Source organism: Semicossyphus pulcher, unplaced genomic scaffold (assembly GCF_022749685.1).
Source record: "Semicossyphus pulcher isolate SPU_LCO1_2020_fin unplaced genomic scaffold, fSemPul1.0.p SCAF_20, whole genome shotgun sequence".
NCBI classification, from domain to species: domain Eukaryota; kingdom Metazoa; phylum Chordata; class Actinopteri; order Labriformes; family Labridae; genus Semicossyphus; species Semicossyphus pulcher.
In genome coordinates this window covers 10,776,786-10,792,183 of record NW_027211694.1, presented here as the reverse complement: position 1 = coordinate 10,792,183, position 15,398 = coordinate 10,776,786, and the positions used below count along the sequence as shown (strand labels likewise).

The 15,398-nt window shown below is 40.9% G+C and overlaps 1 protein-coding gene across 4 annotated transcripts in view; it reads left to right on the top strand.

Moving 5' to 3' along the window:
- Window positions 1–15,398, top strand: part of ptpn12 (protein tyrosine phosphatase non-receptor type 12) — a 55,288-nt gene that overhangs the window by 31,246 nt on the left and 8,644 nt on the right. For 3 of the 4 annotated variants that reach the window (XM_069670916.1, XM_069670919.1, XM_069670917.1), the window contains 3 exons: window positions 2,321–2,406; window positions 9,565–9,745; window positions 10,918–11,866. In XM_069670916.1, the coding sequence (XP_069527017.1) occupies window positions 2,321–2,406; window positions 9,565–9,745; window positions 10,918–11,866 (1,216 nt within the window). Of the gene's footprint in view, window positions 1–2,320; window positions 2,407–9,564; window positions 9,746–10,917; window positions 11,867–13,370; window positions 13,463–15,398 lie in introns of those variants that run through there. The other variant, XM_069670920.1, reaches the window with a different exon arrangement.

Here is a 15,398-nt window from a genome sequence, read left to right as displayed (position 1 = left end):
GATGATACGCGGCAGAGGGCCGAGGATGGGAGTCAAACTCAGGGCCACCGCATTATATAGCCTCTGTACATGGGCCGCCTATGAGCTAAATCAGTGCCCAATTTCATAGCTTTTTAATCTTAAAAAATAAACCGGAATAGTGGCAGTCAAACTAGTTAACCTCCCTGCGCTGTTTTGATGAAAGACAACAGAGCAAAGAAGCATCAATGACGCAGTGTTGCACGACTGGCAGCGCCTAAAGTCACAGAGGACACAGAGAGGCGATGAGAGAGTGTGTTGGCAGCCATCCAGGAGTTGACTTCCTGCTTAGGAAGCTCTGATGACATCACCCCCTTCTTTTCCCATAATGCACTTTGAGTCTGAGAATAGACATCCGTTGGGAAAGGGAGACCCAGTCACACGAACACACGCAACCGTGTTTACATCGGAGAAGACGAAACTGTGGCCTCAAAAACACTTAGTATACTTTGTACTATTAATCCTTTAGCAAGAGTGGGCGGGGCTTATGCAGAGGAAGACAAAAAGTTTGTTGCCACTGTCGTAATCTTCACACGCACACACCGTCAGCAAAACATTATCAGTGTGCTGTACTGACTCAGTCCATACACTGACTCATGTCCAGTCAGCCATTGTTACTGACTCCCACATAGGTGCTCTCAATGGCTGTACGAACAATAAGCCTATACATACACACATCCCACAGGGGGGGCTTCTTGTTCGCACGCAGCCGCCATTGTTCGGAGGAGGTTTTCCCAACAAACTGATTCTCACACCGACACACAGCTACATGCGCTTAAGCCCGTTCCACGCTAAGAGGTATAGTGGCCTGATTTGCCCTCTCTCCACGGCTGAAGTCGTCCCGTCAGCCTCTCATTATCGGAGTTGAGAGGGAGTCGAATTAATGAGTCACGGGGGGAGAGAGGGAGCGTTAGGAGGTTGAAGGGAGGAGGAGAGCGTCTTTCAGAAACAATTTTGATCCTTCAGTGAAGCAGTTTTGTTGCAACTTTCTCTCTGATGCGGAAACGTGTTGGAGAGAAGAGAGTTAGCAGAGAGTAGTTGGACGTACTTTACATTTCAAAAGAAATCATTACAGCTGCTCTTGCACTTAACTTCAGCCAGAAAATCAGCTATTTCTAAAGTACTACATAGTTAATACATACAACATCATTTGTACCTCTACATATGTCACCCTCTTATAAATCTTATGTTGGAGGAACATGCAAAATCAAATATGGAATGCCGTCAGACAGAAATATCTGTATACTCCCTGCAGCTCAGGTGTGTTTGTTTTAGACAGCCTTGAAAACACCTCCATTGATAAGTTGGAGCACACTCAAAAGTTCCTTAAAACAACAAGTAAATACATTTTTTTCAAATACTATGTTCTTACAATTTATTGACAAATATGTATATAAAAGAGCAACAAGTATATGTGAAAATGAGTCATTATGGCCAGCAGCTTGACACAAGCTGCAGAGTTTTTATATTTAAGGCTACTTTTAGGTAATAAAAGAGCCACGTTGCCCGTAAGGAAATGCCAAACTCAAAAGTGGGTTTATATGGATTGTTTTATACAGTGCTGGCCTGTAGCGCTGGACCAAGTCTAAGCACACAACATAAACATTATTTCCTTTTGAAATCCCTTAAATCAAGATATCTATTTAATTACACATTGTACAGTTGAAACAAAATCTTTTCAGAGCTCGTAAGGTTCCCCTGAAATAAATAAAATCTGGGTGCAATTTCATTTCACAAATGTATGCGTGTCTTGAAAGGGTCAGTTTGCCGTTTCTCAACCTCAGTCCAATCATGCCATTACGGGGAGCTAATGCCATTATGGTAGAAAGAAATTGCAATTTGGCTCTGTGCCTTTGGAGGACGCTATCCGCTTCTCCAATGGGCCCTGGAAAACTTCCGCCAGACTACGTAAAACATGTCATCTGGCGGAGGCTAGAGAGCTTGCTAAACTACACTTCCTCAGTCTAGGATGCCCGCCTCCGATGTCATGTCTCGTTCAAATTATTTTTTTATGTTTTCCCTGAAATTACAAGCTACAAAATTCAATTAAGACTACCTACAAAACAACTCATTCATCATTATTAGGGCAGGCAGACCAGGAGTATCGGGGAAAATCATCGCAATACTTATATGATAATATAACAGTCATTTTTTAAAATTCTATACAAAATTTAAAGGGGCATATTACGTTTTTGAGACACGTTATAGAACATATCTTTGATGATTCTATTCTGCATTTCCTTGTGTATGAAAATCTGAAGGTAAACACTGAATTTAAAACTATGTATGTTTTTGTGTCCAGGATGAAAGCAGTCCGGATAAAGCAAGCCACCAGTCAGATGATGAGAGATGGGACACGCCACCTCCAAAACCTCCTCGCATCCGCAGGTAAGACATATTTTACAACCTTATCTTCTTCTGTTCAACTGATCACATACCTTGATTATGGTTGTAGTTTTGGAATAGAAATACGGCACTCAGCCTCCACACATATGAATGAAAGGGCTCACATCGGACTGAGCCGTAGGTGTGAAGTGGCCCGTCACCGAGCACAGTGGGTGTTGTTGTTCTGTAGGAGGAAAATCACAACACTTTGTGTGAAATGAAAACATATTCAACTGACCAAACAGAAGCAGCAGGCGTTTCGTTTTCACCTCGAACGCACCACAGCTTTTCTGACACGTTAGCTCCCCGTCGGCCCACAGATACAGCCGGCCTCCACTTCACTGAAGTTAACTTCTGTTTCACTGTTAACAGCCGCTGTGGCCTGAGGAGGAGCTGTATTAATAGATGTTTTCGCAACACTTAACAATACAGTGCAACTCTACGGAGTGTTGCATGTACCACCACCCAAGGGCGAGTTTGAGAAGAGCTGCTGCATCTTTTATCTCGCCATCTTTCAGAACAAATACATGCTTTTTTACACTTGCAGGCATGTGGTTAAAACACACACTGTATCCGTCATATACATACAAACACTCTCTTTTCCTCCATAACTCTTTCCCGTCTTCTCTCCGCTCCCTCTCCTCTCATTTTTAATGTTGCTCTATGTGCCCAGCAGGGGTTGTGCTCCACTTTCTCTCAGCCAGTTCATCTTCAGTCCCTCTTCCCCTCTTCTTATGATTTATCCACATAAGGCTCGGCCGTCTCCCCCCTCCTAATGAAGCAATAGTTTACACTTTACAACTTTTAAAATAGCCTCAGCGCTGCTGCTTTAATGTCACTGAGGACGTCTTGTTGCCAGGAGACTGTTTCACGTAATTACCTGTTGCTGGAAGCATTGTCTAAAAATGTTCAGTTTGGCATCAGTATCTCTGGGTCCATTTAATTAAATTGTATTCCTTTTTTACTTTGATTCTCTATTTTGTATCATAGTACCACAGTATCCAACCAGCACCATGGGCCATACTTATGTTTATATTTGTAGAGTGCGTAATCATACTTTCGCTTACTTATTGGTGCAATGTGCAAAATTACTTTAACTTTTACTATCCTGAGCAATATAACTTTCTTAATGATTATGTACGGTTATGCTCTATATCATGCCGTGTCTTTAAATTCATAATCTTGTGCAATATAAATTTTACTACTACTTTACTACGTACTTTAACACTACTGTCAATTTAATTGCCACCATTACCCTCTGCTTACTTTTGTCGATAACTCACTGTAATGTTATTCTGTTAGGCACTCTCTTTTGCATTAACCCATACACTATATTTTATATTTCATATGTTTGAATTGTTAAGTCGTATCTTATCTAATCTTAATGTACCTTATCTTATCGTATCTTATTGTATCTTATCATATCGTATTGTATCTTATTGTATCATTTCTTACTGTGTCGTATCTTATCATAGCGTATCTTATTGTATCTTATGATATGTTATCGTATCTTATTGTATAATTTCTTACTGTGTCGTATCATATCGTATTGTAGCTTAACGTATCGCATTTTATATCGTATCATGTCTTATTGTATCTTATCATATCGTATCTAGTCGTATCGTATCTTATTGTATCGCATCTTATCGTGTCTTATATGACTGTTCATGGTAAGTGGAGCTAGCTACTGTGATGTTACCCAGTGGCTAATGTAGTGCAGTTTGAAAGCCTAAATTTTGGCATTTTGGACGTTGCCATGTTGTTGTTTTAGAGCCAGAAGGGACCATTTTTAGCATCGCTATGTGTCTTTCCTGGTTTAAAGGTCCCTGTTTTAGCGACGTGTCAAGTTAGCCCCGCCTTAAAGCATACCCTGCATTACCCTGATCTCTTTTACTCTAAATGGAACCATAACTTGCAAAATAAACATCATGCTGTTTTGAAGACTTAAAGCTAGGGATTGAGACCACATGCTCATTCAGTAAATGTTTATTTTTAGGTAATAAATGAACTAAGAAGACGGGTCATTTTCATATCTGGTTCCAAACAGTCAAGTTTATTTTTTGCAACCAGTGCAGTCGCCCTCTGCTGGTCATCAAGAAGAATGCAGGTTTAACACACTTCCACATTGGCCTGAATTTGGAAAAGAAGAGGCCACGTCCACTTCTTATGTACAGTTTATGTTTGATGCTCAATTTTACAACAGTAGAAAAATCATATATTGGAGCCAACATGACTTTGGTTGCGTTCTCTTACTTCACTAAAACCAGCATTCTCTCCGTATGCTTAATCTGTCTCTGATTCGATGGGAAAGCAAACATTTTTCCGAGGTCCTAATTTTGGGATCTAGCTGCAAGTGAACTGTTTACTGCAAAGTTTCTTTCCTGCTCTAAGTAAAACATACAAAGTTGAACTGCAGCCAAATTAGGAAGCTTATCTGGAAGTGGGGCAGAGTCAGGAATATATACGATCCTGTCTCTGATATTCGTCTCACTCTTAAATCTCTGTATCTGTCTTTCTCTCTCTCGCTCTGTGTCATCCCTCTGTTTCCTAAAGAAATAATGTCGAGGCCTAGTTTAAGCCTGAGAGTATTCCAGGGATGGTAGCAGCTATTTTTACCAACATAGTCCACATTCTGCCGGCCACACTCCCCCTGGGTCACTTCAGCAGTGTTAGTGTGTGAGAGAGAGAGAGAGAGAGAAAAATGTACTCAGGACCTGCAACGAGGCTGGCATCAAGGTTACAAAAACTGAGTCATGGCTTTTACATACACACACATTCACAGCCCCAGCCACACCCTGAAGAGTCATATCCTCCACACGGTCTACCATTAGGATTGGTGCCATACTTCCATACCAATGGGTGGTATTTAACATGTGTACTTTTTGTTGATCAAATTTTTAGCTATAAGTATATTATATAGGTAACGTTTTTGTACTTCTGTTGTGTGTAAAGACTCCACAGATATGACTTATTTTGTTAAACACAATAAGGCTTTTGTAAAAAATGTCCAAATTGATAAAAAACAAAGATCCAAAATTGATTTTATTCATCCATAAAATGATATATGTTCCAGTGCTCCCATCCTAATCAACCGATCCCTATCTCAGAACATAGAGATGAATACCCATATGGTTAAAACAGCTAAGGGAGGGGGACAAAGGACATAAGCTACTACTTTATGCAGATGGTATTCTAGCCGTGGTGTCCAACCCTTTGGCATCCCGACCACATCTAATGGACACCCTCCAATCCTTTCAGGCTGTGCTATCAATTGAAGTCAGAATCAAATGCCCCTCGACAAAACTTTGTCTCCCATTTATGGTAGAGAAGTTCAACATTTAAAGACCCCCTCCAGTGAAAATCCAGTGTTTAATCTTGTAAACATATCCATGTGGTGTTCTTCATGTGTTACAAGACATATCAGTCACAACATAAGCAGTCATCTGCCCGGCTGGGCCTGTCTGCTTTTAAACTGCAGTGAACCAAGGACATGCAGAACAACACATTTTCAGATTGGCAGGTTTGAGACGTCACAAACCTAAGGAACAAATCCCGTTAATGGACGGGGTGACACTATGCATATCATTATGTGCAACCTATGGCAACCACTTCGGCGATGTGCGAGCAAGCTTAAACCGTCATCGTAATTTCACTAGTAACGTTAACGTCACTACTACTAATTACTACATTTCAAGCTAAGTCCCAACAAGTTGCCGCTAAACAATGGCAGAGACATGTTTTGTTTTTGGCTGTCATTTTACAAAAGGAGAAACGTTGTACGTACGTTGGGGGCGGGGACTATGCAGATTCGTGAATTTTAAATGAGGGAGAAGGAGGAGATGCCTTGGGAGGATTTTGAATATGATGCTCCCAATCAAAATACCATGTATTGAAAACAACAGCATGGAGAAATGGATAAAAAGGACATTATAACTAGAGTTTAAGTCGTGGTTGCAGCTGGTTGTATTTATACAGTCTGTACTGTCCTAATGCAGTGTGTGTCCTACCTCTGTAATCATACGAAACATTCAAGACCGAAACCTAAAGTACTGTTATCAATGTAAGGTTGTTAGAGCGTGGTGTCTTATGGGTGTGATTCTATGCTGATGAGATTCTGCTTTATTACATTGCCACCTTCCGCTTTGTTGTGTGACTGGGACACATCTGTTGTAGCAACTTTTCAGTGCTGAGTTGTAAATTCGTATTATTTGTCAGACATTTGCAGTCAGTGATTTATATCTGCTTGGATCTGCTGCTCTTCTTGGCTGCTATCCCTTGTAGAAGTGACTGCTAAGCAACCTGCACGCTCATTAAAAGCGCTGCATCTTCTCTCTGGAGTACATATGTGTGGAGGGCACAGAGCACTTGTTGTGGGTGGTGCTGATGCATAAATTTCAAAGTTCTTATGAGGACGTGCATCTGTGTGCCTACATGTGTGTGTGTGTGTGTGTGTGTGTAGGAGTTAAGGTGGTATGTATGCAGTGCAAAGTTAGTCTCACCCGCACGCCAAAACAGCATGGTTGGATTTTTTTTGTCTTCGGGCAAAGATGGAGGACGTGTGAGTGCATGGTTGGTTAACTGAGATGCACTTAAAAGCTTTTTTGGAGTTTTCAAAATAGTTGCAGATTTTCACAGATCCTGTCTGTAAGTCTGACTCAAACTGTATAAATATTACTGTTGTTATAGTTTTTAGTTCACTTTATGTCTGCTCATTTAGCATTTCTAAGCAGAATACAACCATTATAATAAAGTTAAAGGCAGATATAAGGACATTAAAAGTAGGGGTGGGAATCGCAGGGTAACCAAAGATACGATATGCGATAATATCGTTAATATCACGATACAGCAATTCTGCGATAATTTATATATTGCAAGACAATCGTATAATGACATCACGATATCTGGTGAATTTCTTCGGCCAAATAATTTCCATTCACGTTACCCTCACACATGTCGTAAGCGCCATTTGGCAGCAGCTATCGATAATTGTACTGCACGAGTCATGGCGACGATATATTGCTGTATCGATATTTTGTCCCACCCCTAATTAAAAGTAACTGATAGTACAACCTGAAAAAATCTTTGTTTATTTTCCCCACATATGGGTTTTTATAAATACACCGATTAATACTTCTGTCTACTTACAGCTACATGCCCTTACAGTGTGTAACAAACCATGTATAATGTGTTTTCTACAACAGTTCGTTCCGACCAAGTAAGCTGATTAGCCGAGAGGCATTTCATGAGTGCTAATATACAGTACAACATCACTGGGACTTTTCACTCCGCCTCAGCCAGGTGCTTTGAATACTGTTAATTAACATTACAGCAGATTGTGTATGTCTACATTAGTCAAGCTGGTACCTCTGAATCACACAGCAGACTCTTATGTCACTGGTTGATGATAAAATAAAACAAACAGATAAATGTACATGAGAAAAAACTGCTGATCTGTGGTAACCTGTAGACTCGGAGTGCAGGGGAATGTTTGGGTTGCTTGGCAACAGAAATCCAATTTGAGTTAAGTTGTGGAACTAGTTGAGTTGGTGTTGCAAAAAAATAATCTGTTGTTGATTATTACTGTTTACCACTATTTGCTGTTTGTATAACTGCAATATCACACTCAAGGTTGTGATGTCACAGTGAATATCAGCACAGCTGCAATTCATGTAAACATTTTTTAGCTGTTAAATAGATGTAAGCAGTGCATTATTACTTTTTATCGTGTCTGTTCGTGCACCACATTAGAAAGCACAGATGGAAGGGAGACTATGAACAACCTGTTCTTTGTGGTGCAGCTCTCTGATACTTTTTCTACCTTTAACCTCAATTTCCTTTTCCCTCCTTGCTACCGCTTTTATTTGTTTTGCTGTGACTTATTATGAGTGTTTGCTCCCGTAATAGCTCAGCTTCCCCTCAGGGATCATTTTCAGCTTCATCTTATCTTATCACAGGGAGCGACGCAGGGCCTGAAAACCGAGTGATTCATATCCCTATGGAAGCAATCGGCATCAGTGGGAATAATCTGTGTTATTATTGAATTAATTTTCTGCTTGCTCCAAAAATGAAGATGATATAGAAAAAATTTTCATGGGAATAATTTAGTGTAAATCATAACATTCCTTTCCCTATTTAAGAAGCTATATCATAAATAAACTAGAAGCCACAAAAGGATCGCTCTTCTTCTGCGTCTCACTTTCTATCTTCAATACACACACACACACACGCGCACTCACAGCATCATGTGCAGTCCCACGTTAGCTCGAGCAGAAATCATGTGCTCTTGATTTAGCACACCACCACATCCTTTCACTGCCTTTTTTTCTCTCTCTCTCTCTGTATGTTTGCATGCATATGTAAAATGACATTGTGTGGAGTGGAACAATATCTTTATGTTAAACTTTCCCTCACTGCGTGGGAAGCTTAGTCCCAACCTCAGTATCCTGTTTAAAATTCACACCTACACAGCATGTATATGTATAGGTTTGTTTCTCAGTAGCAAAACACACAGTAAAGCTTAAAGAAGCAAACATGCAGCGATGTAGCTGGCAGGTGATGTCATGCACACTTTGGTTGTGGAAAAGAGACACCTTTTTTAAGCACTTCCTCTCAGAAACATAGAAACAGAACACATTCATAGGAATCAGCTCTGCAGTGGTGAAATCATGTCTACCTCAAATCCAGAAGAGCTGTCCATCACTAAAACCTACTGTAACATCGGCTTTATTATGAGATACTTTTAGTAGTTTTTTAAGAATTTCTGCCCCCTTGTGGTGGAAAATAAAGCTTCACTGCCTCATTTCATCATCGTCGTTTCATCACGTCCTCAGAGACTGAGAATAATTTAAACCTATATGTCCAAAAGTCTGGAAGAAGTCGGACTCGTGTGATGAAATTCTCCCCTTTTCATAATTTTCACTTCCTAAGTTATCAGAACTTCTGTTTTAAAGTTCCTTCAGACCTGTTTCTTTTCATCTAAAGCAAATAAGTCAGGTTTCATTCACACTGAAGAGTCTTGTATAATTTGTTTGGCATATGAATGAGTGGATGTTCCCAGACACTCTCCTCTCTGTGAGTGTACAGTGTTGGTGTTTTATTTATAGCTTTACATTTTATTCATTTAAAAACTCCTCCGCTTTCTCTTTCCCTCTCTCCGTCTAGTTCCCAGGCAGAAGGCGACGTGAAAGAGGAGATACTGCAGCCGCCAGAGCCTCACCCCGTACCCCCCATTCTGACACCGTCCCCCCCGTCGGCCTTCCCCACCGTCACCAACGTACGGCAGGACAATGACCGCTACCACCCCAAACCTGTCATCCATGTACTGGCTACCAATCAGACACAGGTGAGCATATTTATACTATATCACATATATTATGCTTAGTATGATGTGTAGATTTATATGTCTGTATTCTACCTCGCCAGCAAAGACATTTAACAGTTTCTTTTCACAATTTAAGTTATTATTTTTGTAAAAATTATTTATGTAGTTAATATAATATTTAAAAAAGTGAAATATGCTCCCACAGCTGTTTTTACAATGTGTGTTTTATCAGACCAGCAGTCCACATTCTCATTTCTATTCCATTTAATTATTTTGATACAAAATGTGAGAAACAAAATGTGTAAATTTAGTTAAAAAATAAAAAATAAAAAAATAAAAGAGAAAAAATATAACGAGAAATACAACTAGAATCAGCGTTGCAGTTGCTATGTGAATTATATATACAAAATAATTAAATATGTGAATTGTATATACAGTGAATTTCATCTTACAGTTGAAAATAGGTGTCGGGCACTGGTTTAGCTCATAGATTAAACCGCGTACAGAGGCTATAGTCCTCGATGCGGCGGCCCCAGGTTCGACTCCCACCTTCCGCCCTGCCCACTGTCCTCTCACTGTCAGTAAAGGCTTAAACAGCCTAAAATATAAATATATGGGAGGAGTTGAGAAGTTTGATTGCCGCAGGCAGGAATGACTTCCTGTGGCGTTCTGCGTTGCATCTCGTGGGAATGAGTCGATCGCTGAACCTGCTCCTGTGCTTAACCAGCACGTCAGTCAGAGGGCACAGCTCCACCCCCACAACGTCACTGGCTTTGCAGATCTGTTTATTCAGTGGAAACAGAGTTACAGAGACACTTCAGAGGAAAGGATTTTAGTAGGCAAAGAAAAAGCTAAATCCTCATTAAGCAAGAAAGTGGAAGTCGAGCATATTAAGAATTAAAAGATTAATGGATTATTAAAATAATTACTCTGCTGTTGTAGAATTGCTGGACTAGTTCTAGTATGACTTTAGCAAATATTTATCTAGAAATAGTTTTGATTGTTTTTTTCTTACGGTTAGAGATAACAACATAACACACGTTACATTTTCTTAGGGAAGGAAACTTACCCTGAATACTGACTGGCTGCCTCAGACATGCTCCAACACATAGAAGAGTTCTGTTATTTTTTAGCTGATGCTTCATTTGTAAAAAGGATCTTACACGTCTCATCTCATTTCCTGTTCCTTTCAGAATAAAGACGCTGACAAACAGCAGAACCGGTCAGACCCCAGTCCGAACAAGCAGACGAGCCCCTCAGAGCAGAAGGACCAGGATCTACAAAGTCTAAAACAGCAGACTCAAGTCTCCAATCTGGATCTGAACGACAACTACAACAACAAAACGTCCTCGACATCGACAAAGACAGAAACGGGCCAAAGCCAGACCCCCTCCTCGCCCCTCTCCCCGGCCGTTGAATGTTCCGGTGTTCCTCGGATCGAGAGGAAGCTGAGCATTGAGATTAAAAAGGTGCCGTTACAGGAAGGACCTCGTAGTTTTGACACCTCTTCCTCCATGGGAGTAGCGGGGGGAATAAGCAGCAGTTCGAGCAATAACGCGGGAGTGCTGCAGAGAAGCCACGCCTTCAAAGCCCGAGCCGGCCAATCCCTGCTGACGTCCAGCTCCTCGCTGTCGGAGGACTCGGGCACGGAGGGAGGAGTGGGCGGATGTGGCGAGAGCAACACAGATGGAGGCGTCCTAACCAGACCGAACCACCTCCCTGTGAAGAGCGATAAGGGGGAGGCGCCGGGAGGGGACGTGAAAGCCGGCCACGCGGCGTGGAGTCAACGCTGCAACAGCCCGGATAAACAATTCCCCAAAACCTCCTCCTCTTCCTCCTCCTCAGAACGTGTCGCCCCGTCGTCCTCCTCCTCCTCCCACCTGTCCTCCTCCTCTTCCTCCTCCTCCTCCACCCCCGTTAGGACTGCCCTGAGCTTCACCAACCCCCTTCACTCCGATAACTCGGACGAGGAGGAGGACGGGGAAATGTCCGGAGGGAAGGAGGGTTATCGTACTAATGTATCCACGGTGACGGCCATGGTGACATCATCCTCTCACCATGGAGACCAGCAGCCGATGAGGAAGGTGTCGCCCATGTCGATCGCGGGGCAGAGCTCTCCGTCACCGTGTGCGAACACAGCAAGTATGTCCATCAGCTGCTTTGATTGAATGAGTGACGCTTATTTTTCTAACTAACCTGCCGCTTCTCTGACAGTCAGTTAACAACAGTGAAGGTAGTCACATGATCACAAATGTAGGTTAGTTTACACGTTCATTTCTACACTCTTATTTCTGAACGTAAAAGAGAGTTGTTGTAAATTAAGAACTCCATTCTAAATGTAAATAACTCTATGTGGGATTTGAGTTCCCATGTTCCCTATGAAAGTCCTTTGCTAGCATTCAGTTAATTTGTTTCTTTGATTTTAATATATTCATTAAAAATATCTTCCACTTTATCCTGTGGCAAAGAAATCTCTTTTCTCTTCTAATTGACAATTCAAATATTTCTGAATAATTATCTTCAAATTGGGCGTGTGTATCCAATTACCGTAAAGTCTGGAGAATAATTGCACCGGAATATTAGACACAGTCTGTTCTGGGGGGAATCCCAGAGCTATTTATCAGTAAAAACGTGGATACAAGTTATTTCAACACTATTTCAGTGTAATTATTTTGAAGTATTATACACAGAATTTTACGGTAATTGAAATTTTGTGGCAACAAACAAAAAATTATTAGATTAAAGTCAGAAAAGAACTCTGGTATGTCTGAGATTAAAGTGTTAAATATAACAGAAAAAAAATGGCACATTTGTGAGAAACATAACTAGCAAATTTATGCACATCCTCTCTGGACACTTTCACGAGCGTGTAACACACTTAATATAGTAATCCAACTCAAAAAGGTTATTATTATTTTCCTAGTTTTGTTTTTCTCAAATTTTTCACTTTAGAATCTTCTATAAAAAAAGTTTTTTCCAGGCAAATTTCTGACTTTTATCCCAGCATTTTCAGTTTTTTCTCAGAATATTACTTTTCTCCTTCTTTAAAAATGTCATTTAAAAAAATAAGAATATAAATAGTGGATTATGTAATATTTTATTATCAATGTCACATCCGTTATGGAATGAACTGTGGGTGTTTTCATCAGCCTAGCATTCTTAATCCCAAAAAATCTTGATCAAATGAATAATTTCAGTTTAATGTCTCAACAATAATCATAAAGTTTTTATTGAAGCGAACAAACTGCAGCTGTTGTAGTTTCCCTTGTACTCACCCTTCTCACCAAACTTCTTCTTACTCAATCTGTGGCGAGCGCGCCCAAAGTAGCTCTGACAACCTGTCTTTATTATCCACTCACACACGCTCAGGAAACCACACGGTCAAGTCACAGCTCAGGGTCAGGCAGGAGGCAGGTCTCACACGCACCACATGCTAATGACACGTTGTACCGTATCTTTAACCGCACACTACATTATACTGTTGTCACTGCTGGGAAAAGACAGAGGCAGGAAGGAGAATAACAAACAGAGTGAGATAGCTGCGTATGAAGCATGGCTGTACGACTAATTGGTCGGTTTGCAAGGGAATGCTGCGAATGTTAACAGACGAACATCTGTCAAAACAACATCACTCTCTCTCTTTCAGCTTGTGTGTGTTTGTCTCAGTGAGTGAATCTGCGGACGGGAGAAAGAAATCCTGTGTTCTGTGTGTTTTTGTTCCAGTGTGTGCATGTTGGATGGTGACGGATCAACACTGCATGATGCTGATAAACACACAACTCTGTGCACGTTGGGTTGAGCAGAGCAGTGTCACACTGTTTGTGCATCGGTATGGCCTCACTGTTATGATGCAGCCATGAGACTTATCTTCAGAGGATGGAGGTCGCTCCGTCCTCTTTGTTTGATTTCAAAATCATGTGATTCTGAAATCAGATTCTTGCTGTGATTTGAGCTGGAATGTGGAGCGGTTTGAACGGGACTCTGGCTTGGAGCGGTTTTGATCTTGAATGGGTTCAAAGCTTGTTGAAATGAGACTTGACTGCATTTGAAAGTATTGGGATTTAACTGTGAGAGTGCATGATGGGAATCACTTTGCCACAAGTTGTTTGCTTAAAATAAATATTTTAATAACTGAAAGATATAGATAAAACAAGCCTATCCCTGCTGTCATTTGGCGAGAGGCGGGGTACACCCTGGACTGATCACCTGTCAATCACAGGGCTGACGCATAGAGACAGGCAACCTTTCACTCTCACACTCACACCTCCGGGCAATTTAGAGTCACTAATGAACCTCGTCCTGTCTTTGGACTGTGGGAGGGATACCAGCTGATATTAGAGTTTATTTTACATAAACAAACAACAATCCCAGAAAGTAATGACCCCCTTATCATGTTAAATTGCGATAAAGAAACATTTTGAGCCTTTTTACTAAGTATAAATCAACATGACATTGTTTCTAAATTGCACTGAAGCCCTTTTTATAATGGCACAGGAAACACACACTGGGGAAAACACACAACGCTGGGGCGGTGCAACATCGCTGTTGCTCCGCCCCAGTGTGGTTTTTTCACTGCATTCCGGCGTTGCATACGTAGCAAAACTTGCGTGAGGTGTAAACATTGAGCTTCACACACACACGCACTGCGTATGCTGTTTAAACTGACGCCGTTTTCGCCTCTGTTACTACCTCCGCTGCTGAAGCAGAGGCGGAACCACTTCTGCCACACACACAGCATGTTTTATAAAGAAGATGAGGTGTGATAACCCCACCTTGAACTGGCAGTGTAAAAGGGGCTTTAGACACTGTGTTTTCTTGTTACTTATATGAAACCAGTGTCTCTAAAATCAATGATATTAATCTGGCTGATTCATCAATCAAGTCTTTACAAGTTGCATTGCATTTACAAAATGACTTGAAATTATAGCCATAAAATTAATTTTGCTTCCCTGATTTAATTCCCATTTAAAAAATGTTGTTACTATAGAAACGCAAGATGCTACTCCAGATTAAAATCCAACACACAGAAGGATGTACCCTTCCTTCACACTGTGTGAAAATGCATCATTTTAGCACATATATTAAAGAGACAGTAGCCCGTTTGGAGGCTGGTATAACTTGAAGAAGAAAGAAGTTGACAGATGCACACCCTCAACTCAAATGCAAAGCTTTATTGATATTCTAGTAGTCGACATTTAGCACGTCCTACCGACATTTAACATCATGCACTCCTGGGTTATCTCCAATATTTGAAACCAAATGCAGATATGTTTGCCTCACAGTTTGAAGAAGGACGGTTTGGTCTGCTTGGCTTTCTGGCACGTTTTTTTATCTGGGCTGTGTGGACGCCTGTCGCTTTGTAATCGGTCCTGAAACGCTGATGGCTGCTGTTTGTTTGGGTTGCAAGAATCTAATGATGTCTGGCAAACTGCTGCTTTGTGGTTGGTCAAGAGCAAGCTGGTGGCTGCTTTTTTTCCCTGGGTGTACTATCAATGAATGGATCAAACTTTATTTATATTTCACATTTTATGCAGGTTACAGCAGTTTAAAATGCCAGTGAAGGAAAATCTGAAGAGATAAACAGTTGAAAACCGATACATGCAAAGTTTGAATTAACAATAAACTAATAAAAATGTCAGGATAAATGAAATTTCTCCTCTCCTATGTTAAAATA